We start from the raw sequence: 9,845 nt of genomic DNA, 5'->3' as shown, positions 1-9,845 counted from the left end.
CCGGGCGGTATCGCGGCAGCCGCCATCTTGGGAAAGTGGGTGGGGCGGGCAGGAGAACTTTCTCTTGCTTAGAGAAAATGACGCGCCTCCTTCGCCTGATAGCCCCTCCCCCGCGCAGAAAACGTGTTTTCCTTATTTTTCAATGATTGCCCTAGGATAGGCATCCGCTGTAACTCAACGTGGTAGCATAAGCACCTGATACGGGGTCTGGTGTTTAGCCAGACTGAGTGAATGAATGAATGAGTGACTGAACAAACGATGGGGTAGAAGTGCCAGTCTTTCCTCAGGCTTAGCTTTCTCTTATATTGATCTGGTACCTTCCTCAGGCTGTAGTTCGATTCTATTGGAAGGACGGACGGGCAGCGGTTGCCTGCGCTTGTACTCCAGTACTCAGAGGTGCTCAAGGTCCAAACTTGAAGCGAAATTGTAAGCATTCCAGTGTAAACGCCAGCCTCACTGGTCGACTGTTTCTTTGTCTTCCTTTTATAAATACACAACATGCTTTTTCAAACAGATTTTTTTCAGAAATTGTACACATTGATGAAAGTGAAGGGGTCCATATTTTTTAATTGGGTGAATATTTATTGAACTACTAAGTGTCAAGCACTGTACCAGGCTCTGGCGACAACAGTGAACAAGACAGGCACAGTTCAAGGGATAAAGACTTGGAATAATTGGCAAATGATATGTTAGGAAAGGTTCGGGATGCTGGAGAACAGCAGTTCTTAAACTTTAGGGTCTCAGCATCCCTTTACATTCAAAAACTATTGAAGACTACAAAGAGATTTTTTGTATGTGTATTATATTTATCAATATTTGTTGCTCTAGTATTAAAAATTCCTTTTAAAAACTATTAATTCATTACAAATAATACACAATGTGTAAACATCAGTATAATAACCCGGACTTCAGAGTGGGGAAAAGCTTTCCAGGAGAAATTATTTCTGTTATTCCAGTGACCTTTGATTATAAACATAGAGGTTGTGTATGAATTCTAGAAAACCCTGGTTCCACACATACCAGCAATGTGAATCTGGTTTCAATCATAACAGTGTTTTTTAAAATAGTAGTTTTTGTTTTCAATTACATTTTTTTATCATGAAGTTCTTATTCTGGTAGGAACTATTACTGAACTGAATTTGCATGCATTGTATATGGGTTTTGTTAGGCTCCTTTAAACATTGCTTAATGTTTCTTCCTGGATCAAAAAATTGTATACAACTGTTTCCAGCAGTATGTTATTGGGCTCCTATTTCATTCCTGAATTCACAATATAGGTGATTATATGCTCTTTACCCTACTGCACATGACAGTGAATGTTTGCTGCACCCACAAGCCCTTTACAAACAGGTGACCAAACATATCCCTTATGCCTAAGTCCCATATCATCCAGCCACCCTGGTCCAAAGGCTGCCCAGAGATCTGTAGGGTGACCTGGCAGGTTAGATAGCAATGCCTTGTAGACTGTGTTTGATTGAGTCAATAAGAGCCTCCTGCCGAAAGTTTAAGTATGGAACACACAGGGTCAGACTAGAACAGAAGCAAGGAGTCCCAGATAGAGAAGGTAAAAGGAGCAGCTGAAGCAGCATTAGTTACTGATACATGATAATAGTGGAGCAGTGGAATTGGGAGCTAAGCACACTTGTACCTGTGATGTCATTCTCTTTGGCTGTGACACCTGACCATTGAATTTTAATAGTGCTGTCCTCTGTGAGGCCAGGTTCCTCTTTGTGCTTTTTCCCTTTATATATGCACAGAATAACTCTAGTACACGTTATCCGGAAGTGTCTCTCTTTGCAACTTGTCTTTTTCAAGATTTTTTTAAATTTGCAAGACACAGAAAAACTCAAAGTAACAAGTAAAAAGAGAGTCTATAAAGATAGGCAGCAGCTCCTGAAACACCAGGAGCACAATGGAAATGGGCCACATAGAGATTGCTAGCTTTAGGAAGAGGAATCCAAATAGCTGAATAGCTGCTTCCTCCTCCTCTCTCTGACCTCTGTAAGGGGTGATCTGTGTGGTAGTCCTGGGCTAATAGAACACAGCCTTCTTGGTAAATAGAAATACATGAATCTACAAAAATAGAGACTACTTGGCCAGAGAAGTCACCTATGTAGCCTAAGGAACTGTTTCTGGAAAGTCTAGGAACTATACCAAACTTTATTTTGTAAAAATAACCTCTTCAAGCCCACTTTGTTTAGGAATGTTCTTGTCGCATATCCTATAATTTCAAGACTTAGTGGAAATAAAAGGACTTCTTCCAACAGAGATTGACGGATCCTTGACCTAAGATAATTCAAATTGCAGAAATTCTTTAAACCCAAATTTGCTATCTGCAGCAGGCATGCCAGTGTTAAATGTAGCACTTTCAACTTCTATGACAAAAACTTTCCTGATGAACATGATTTTGGTTATACCTAACTTTGTGACTATGTTTTCATGCTTTATCAGTATTAATATAGTCCATGTCCTAAATCTTGGGTAAGGGAAGACTGAGCAAAATTGAAAGGTATATGAAATTTGTTGGGTATATATCCCACTTTTCCACTATCTAGGACTTTCTCCAAAGAAGTAAAATCTTCCATGGAAACATTTCTGGTATCACGATAAGCAGTGTGAATGAAACTGTGGATATTGTGGCCTACTTATAAGGTTACCTGTGATAAAATCTGTTAAAAGAGAGACCACCCCCTCTGAAAAACATCAAAACAAAGCAATGAATTTTAAACCCAATTCTCCAGCTGTGGATGGGAGGAGGTTGAAACCCTATAAAACGATTTAGGGAATTACTTTATATCAGATCCCTAACTCACTTGGGGATTACTAAAAATGAAAAAAGAAAGTTCTTTGATCTCTGGTTTTATGAACTGCTAAAAGGTTCTCTTTTGTAATCTGGTACTTTTATCAAGTTATTTCTAAAATGTTATTTTTAGGAGAGTAAAGATGTAACTTTTACTCAAAGTGAGGATAAAGGTAATATTTTGGAGTTCCGTGACTTGAAAATAACATAAATCTTGGAGTTGAAATGGGTTCTTAGTTATATTCTGCCAGAAATGCTGTTTTTTGGATATAAATTACACAAAGCCATTCAAAACTTTTATTTCATATTTGTTTCTCCCCGCTTATTACAATGCTAACTTTAAAACAATATTAATACAATATGAGCACCCCCACTTTAAGTAAACCAGTTTTACAGAAATTTGGTCTAGTGTTGATATATATATTCCCTTTTGAGCCACATCATTAGCAAAAGTTTACAACTACACAAGCCATTGAAAGAAGGCTCAAAACTACCAAAAGCACACTCAAAAATCAAGTTTTTTAAAATACAAATTTATCTATAGTGACAAACATAAGCTTTAATTTGCTTCCAAGAATACATTTTCTGAAACCACAAATCTACATCTGACAAATCTATTGACAACAGTTTTTAAAATGACAGTAACAAGCTTATTGTGTTAGCAAGTAAGAGCAGAGGATAGGAGATAAGATTCTTTCATCTGATTTCTAGGAACAGAGATTAATTAGGTCATACTCTTACAGGACTTAGGCACCCATTGAGTTTAATAGAATCAAGCAGGAAGATGATCTGATGATGATCGCACATCCAGGTGTTAGGGATTTCCGTGTGGTAATTCTACATGTTTTTAGAAAGAGGGCACTGCTTACCCAAAAGAAATCAATTTCCTTAAAGGAAGAATTTCAGACACTGGCAGGATTGCAGCTTTTTCAACAGTGTCCCTTAATGATACCAGAAATATGGCATTTATTCTGCCTGTGAAAAAGGCTAGTTCTTCAAAATATTTGTGGAAAATAACTTTGCCCAGTTATTAATCAGTGATAATTGTAAGTAGAACCACATTAAGTCAGTTAAGTGTTGACCCAGTAAGGCAATCATCTTCCCCAGACCCTTACTCAGTACTCACCCCAAACATTTACATTTCAGTTGCACAGATTTATAATGAGATAGCGATTAATGGAAAGGGGAAGTCATTCCGTGAAGGTGTTTTTTTTTTTTTTTTTTAAAGAAAACTGCTTAAGAGACGTTTTATCTTTTATATCCCCTTTTCATACACGAAGTATAACTGCAGTTGCTAGGTTTACAGCACATTATAAACACGAACACAGTTTTATGACAATCACATGAGTGGGTGAGAAATGCGAAGCATCAGAGATGGATGGAAACAGTGGATTTTTAAGTTTCATTTTCTTTCTTTTGCCTTTCCTCCTGTTCAGCTTCCCTTACTATTCACCGGCATATGCAAAAGCATCTTTCTATACTTAACAGGCTTCATTTTATTTAGAAAGCCCAAGGACATTCCTGCTTGTACTTTGAAGAAAATCATGGTTTGTCTTTTACTAATAAGAATCCTTCGCTCCTAAGATTTCAACACAATTCACAAACAACAAGAATCATCTGGACACCATACACCTATGCACAGCTTACAGTTGGATACACACATTGGGAGGAAAAACACCACTTTGAATTGAAAAGCTAGACTCTGTCCTCTTCCTTCTTCATACTGCACCCACTGAACAGGGTCACACTAATTTCAGACACCTGTGTGCTCCCAGTGCCCATAACCGGGACCCTTCCCATCACAGCCAGGTTATTAAGAGGGGTAGCAGCAGGAGAAGGCTCAGACAGCTCTGCCTTGCAGCAGAATAGCTGAGCTTTAAAATGCTTCTGGAAGGTTTTGCTCAGCCAGTAGAGAGCAAAGGGATTTACGCAAGAATTACTAAAAGCCAGCACCCGAGAGAAAATGGTCACAATAAAATGGATGGCAGAGGGATCTACATAGGTTTGGTAAGTGAATGAGTGGTAGAGATACAGTAGGTGATTCGGCAACCAGCAGAGAGCAAACAGAGCCACCAGCACAAGTACCGTTTTGGCAATTCTCTTCCGGGATTCAATCTATAGGGGGAAGAAAAATAACACACACACACAAAAATCATTTAGCTGGCAGAGATTTTTTAAAGCCAGTCTCTATAGATTTACACAGAAATTTTCAATTAACAAACTGGTCTCCCTCTGAACATGTGCTGTGAGCTAACTGGCTGGGATGTGCCAGAAGTCAGCCTGTGGCTACAGAATACAGCAAGTTAATTGGCATGGTTACCCATGATCTTGGGCTCATTAACTCTATTTCAGAGACTTCCCACTGTCCCCTGATTTTGAGATACTCTAGGACTACTCCAGTTAATTCAAGGAGTGTAGTGGAATTCCCAGCAATTTCATTTAATTAAAACCCAGGGAAGACACTATACAAAATTGCTTTTGCTACATCAGCAGAGGCTGATGAGGTTAGAATAGTCTTCTAGGATTTATGAAAGTTGTCATGTTGGTATCCAAAACTGTAAGGGCTGGTGGTATAGCTCAATGCTGGAGTGCTTGGTTAGTATTCACAAAACCCAATTTGATCCCCAGTACCAAAATAAGGGGGGGGGGTGTTATTTGTCTACAGTAATTCTAACCATGTAGTCAAAGGACTAAAACCAAATCTGCCACCTTTCATATGTGATAATAATCTTATCCACATCTATTAATAAGAGAGATGAACCAGATTAAGTGAAGATATATTCTGTTGTCACAGTCAGAGCAAAGTTAACTGGCTCACAGAAGCATTAAAAATGCAACTTAAGCCTCTGAGCACCACTGTGTAACTAACTGGACTAACTCCCAAAAAAGGTGCAACTCTCCTCATATAGACCGGAAGGTAAATGGAATCACCTCCCCCTCTCCCAAGGGTAGAAATCCTATGGAACTATGTTTTGACAACATCCCTTTTCTTCTGTCCATATTTACATGAGGAGAGCACACCTGGCTCTGGCAAAATGGTTTTAATTCAGCTTCTGGAGTCACTGTGTTCTCTTGCCACTGGCTCTTCATCCAGCTGCCCCCTCCACCCCACCTCACCCCACTGCAGTTTGCTCATCTGTGTGTAAATGGTTTGAATTGAATAATGTTATGGGTTCTTGCCAGTTCTACAATTCTGTGCATTTCTATTATTCTGCTACATTGTCTAAAACAAAATATGCTTTGCTTTATAGTCTCACCTTATGTGATGTTCCTCACTATTCCACGGGTTAAATAAATTTGTCTCCTCACACATTTCAGCTGTCCCCTCTCTAATAATAATAATAATTCCATCATTTATTTAATTCATACCCTGCATAAGGAGGTATGCTAAGCATTTCATCTATATCATCTAGTCCTTGGGTATGTTTTATAGGCAAGGAAATTGAAGCTCAGAGATGTTAAGTAGCTTGCTCAAGATTGCTCAACTAATATGTGATAGGGCTAGGTTTAAAACCATAGTCCCTGGTCATAACAAAAATATATACTGCTATGGAATTTATGTACAGGTAAGTATACAATTGCAAAAGGAGGAATTTTGCATTTAATTCAAACTATTTTCATGACTGCCAACCAATACATACCTGTTTGCGGGCATGGCTTTGTTCCTCAGTGGGTATGTTCAAGGTGCTTTTATAAAGAGTCCTAGCAATCAAAGAATAATAAACAGAGATAATCGAGAGTGGAATGATGTAGAAAACTAAGAAGCACAACAGAGAATGTATTTCTTGCAGGAGCCTCTCAGAGACAGGGTAAGAGGCACACGATTCAAATGTCATATTTTTGTTGGGATCTCGAAAAGTGTATACATTTGAAAATATAGCCTCTGGTAGAGCAAATATCATAGACATGATCCAGATGCAGCCAGCTTTTGCACAAGTTTTCAGGATGGCATTGGAGGGCTGACGCTCAAGTGGCTTCACAACTGCTTTGTATCTAGAAACACATAAGCAAAAGCAAGGGTTAACATAAACACCAATATTACAGACTCTTAGAGTTAGAAGAGACCTTAGCAGTCATCCAGTTCTACCTCCTATCCATACGCATATAAACAAATCAACTTTACCTGACTAGAATTGGTTATGGTTTCAAAGACACATAAGACACCCCAGGATTTTATAGTTATGCTAATCAACTATTACCTTATATATTCCTATGAGCTATTTCAGATTTTCAATTTTACAATTTTATGTCTAGACCCTCTATTTAGGACAAATATTTTTCACTATGATTTTATGTGTGATTGAAAGTAATTCACTACCTACGTATTACCTTAAGTGTTCTAAAAGAATTCCTTTTTTGTAAGTGACTCATGTTAAACTGAATTAACTCTTTTCTTCATGGGCAAGCAGCCTTCAATCTCTCTAGAAAAGAATTCCAGGGATTTACAGCAGTAAAGAGGTGAGGGTTAATTTCTTCTCCATTCGTAAGTGCTACTTTGTTGCCTAAACTGATGGACCACGGGGAGATTTAGGACAAGTAAAGAGTGAAATTGGAAGACCTATGCAGGTGCAAAAGATGTCTCTTCATTGGGACAAATCCACTTTAAAATATGTAGCCTTTCTGAGAGTCTGCCCTCAAACAGAGTGTAAGACCAGTCAAAGCAAAAATCCAAAAAAGACTCGGAGGAAAGCTTTTCCTCCTCTCAGATGCCAGAATCGAAAGAAGCTATTCCTTCTGGTACTGCCAGGCATTGATTACTTACAGGCTTCTTGCAGGCTTTTTAAACATCACTTTTAACATTTGGAGTCTCAATTTTTTTCATGCTTTCTCAGTTATCATTCTACAATAGGAACACAGAAAAACACAGTACTTAGACTGAAAAAAATCCTAACAGAGTCCTAACACCCTGACGGCAAGAGGTTCTCACACACTCTGTCCATCAAGCTCTGAAAGTCAATCAGGATTAATTTATTTCCCTGGAAATGATAATGTCACTGAATGCCTATGGAGAAAGCAAATAGAATTAAGTGATGACATTACACTGAGTTATCAGGGAGCTGAAAATCTCACCGTTTTTCTGTCATTAGTTAGTTTGTTGAATTTCAAATAAATTAGATGCATGTTATCTCTTTACCTTCCTCCCGGTGTACAGTAATGCATATGTGGTCAATTTCACACCTATGCCGATGTTTTCATGTTGCCTATATTGTACCACTAGGCTGCACTAATGTATAAAGCATGAATTTTTTTCTTTTACACCTGCAACAATTTGCCTTACTTAATAAGCCAGAGGAAAATAAAAACACTATTCAGTATTCTTTCAAGCAAACAATTATACTTAAAAAAAAAAAAATTCCCTCGAAGCGTACATTTTCATCCTCTCATCAGATGCTAATGCTGGTATGTTAACATTTTTACACCAACTTTCATTTAAAATGCCACCGGATTTTCCAATCTTACATCCAGGTTACGGAGAGTGAGAAAAGCAGAATAATAGCTAGTAAATGCTAAGCACAGGCTTTCCTTTCTTTTTGCCTAAATCCACATCCTTACAAATAAAACAGAGAAAAGAAACTCACCTGTCAGCGCTGAGAATTGTTAATGTGAACACCGACACACCAACAGAAGTGAGCCGGATGAAAGAGAGCACCTTACAACCAATTCTTCCGAACAGCCATCCCTCTGCAAGGTAGTGGGTTGCATCCACTGGCACACAAGTCAGCAGAAGTAAAAGATCTCCAAAAGCCAGACTGGTGATGAAAATATTTGGAACTGTTTGCATGGATTTGGTCTTGAAAAAGACTTTGATGAGAATAGCATTTCCAAGGATGCCCACTGAAATGATCACAGCATAAGTGATATAGATGGCACACAGTGCTTCTATTCCTGGAGAGTTGTCTCCGGTCCGTCCTTTATTTGTGGTATCGTTGGAAACGACAGAGCTTGATGATTCTGTGTCATTTGTGATTGAAATTAAAGTCTGATTAGGTGACTGAGGCTGCCTTTGAGACATTTCTCCTGGAGACTGGCTGTGTCTTCAATATTTCATCTGCTCAGTTCAAATGTAGTTGATTGTCATGCCCAATGCCTACCTACGTCTAGCAATGAGGTGGTATTAGGAGATCAGAACAGAACAGAATGGAAAGAAAATCTAAGACATCCAGATACTCCTTCCCTTCAGTTGTTCTGTGTCTCCCAGCATGCTTGGCTAAGCGCTTACCAATCTGGCACTAGAGAGTGGGAGGTGGAGGATGGAGGAGTCTTATTGGTGTTCCTGTGACATAAGGGGAGGGAGGGGGCTGAGGAAATGCTCTGCAGTTGCTTATTCTTTCCTGTTGGGTAATCCTTTGATTAATTAGCTTGATTAAATCATCTTATTGTTTATTAGAATCACCCTGTCTTTGTGTCTATCCAGGAGGTCCATATTGATCTTGGCAATTTTTTTCTAAAAAAAGCATCGCTTACCCCTCTGCAATCACATGGTAATCTAATGCATTCTGTTTTACATGACAAATAAGTGTAGGTGTCCCCCAAAGCATAAACTTGAACCCACTCCTCAAGATTTAATGTCAGAGAGGCCCTGAGGCAAAAAGTCCTTCATACATTTCCAGGGCTCATGTCACCTCCAAGAAGCAATAATTCAGGTAACCTGAACTTAATACCTAGCTCTGACACATGGTAATTCCCAACTTTGCGTGTTCCCTGGCTGTGCTGCACCATTTTGAGGCAACCTTTACTAGATGAAAAATCAAGACAAACTACCAGTTGTTTTGTCGCAAAATGCCCTAATAAAAACAATTTTACCATTTGACTCTCAGTTTTAATACCACATTTCAAAAAAGAGCTGTTTAGGGAGTCTCTCTCTTAAAATGGTTAAAATTACCTTGACATATTCCCAAACGAAATAATATAGAACACCACCACTTGAGGTCCTGATACAAAAGGATTCCTAAGAATGAAAATCATTATTTTCCAATGAGGAAATGCTACAGATTACTTTAGAGGTGTGGGGCAGGTATATGATGTTTATATCAACTGAAGGAAG

At 38.6% G+C, this 9,845-nt stretch overlaps 1 protein-coding gene across 1 annotated transcript; it reads right to left on the bottom strand.

Moving 5' to 3' along the window:
* Positions 1-4,495: 4,495 nt before the first annotated feature.
* On the bottom strand, positions 4,496-8,813 carry Brs3 (bombesin receptor subtype 3). Its single transcript, XM_047537141.1, has 3 exons — positions 8,380-8,813; positions 6,442-6,793; positions 4,496-4,915 (listed from the first exon to the last, which is right to left on the bottom strand). Exons 1-3 carry the CDS (start codon positions 8,811-8,813, stop codon positions 4,496-4,498), a joined length of 1,206 nt encoding a protein of 401 aa, XP_047393097.1.
* Positions 8,814-9,845: the final 1,032 nt, after the last annotated feature.

Source organism: Sciurus carolinensis, chromosome X (genome assembly GCF_902686445.1).
Source record: "Sciurus carolinensis chromosome X, mSciCar1.2, whole genome shotgun sequence".
NCBI lineage: Eukaryota > Metazoa > Chordata > Mammalia > Rodentia > Sciuridae > Sciurus > Sciurus carolinensis.
The sequence above is the reverse complement of the archived record's forward strand: the minus strand, read 5'-3'. Positions and strand labels throughout refer to the sequence as shown.

What these genes read in the sequence shown, in the direction of transcription:
- Brs3 (XM_047537141.1), bottom strand. Translation starts at nt 8,813, where the DNA reads ATGTCTCAAAGGCAGCCTCAGTCACCTAATCAGACTTTAATTTCAATC. An exon ending in ACAATTCTCAGCGCTGACAG is followed by an intron (nt 6,794 to 8,379) that starts GTGAGTTTCTTT and finishes ATGTGTTTCTAG; the next exon opens with ATACAAAGCAGTTGTGAAGC. An exon ending in AAAGCCATGCCCGCAAACAG is followed by an intron (nt 4,916 to 6,441) that starts GTATGTATTGGT and finishes TTCCCCCTATAG; the next exon opens with ATTGAATCCCGGAAGAGAAT.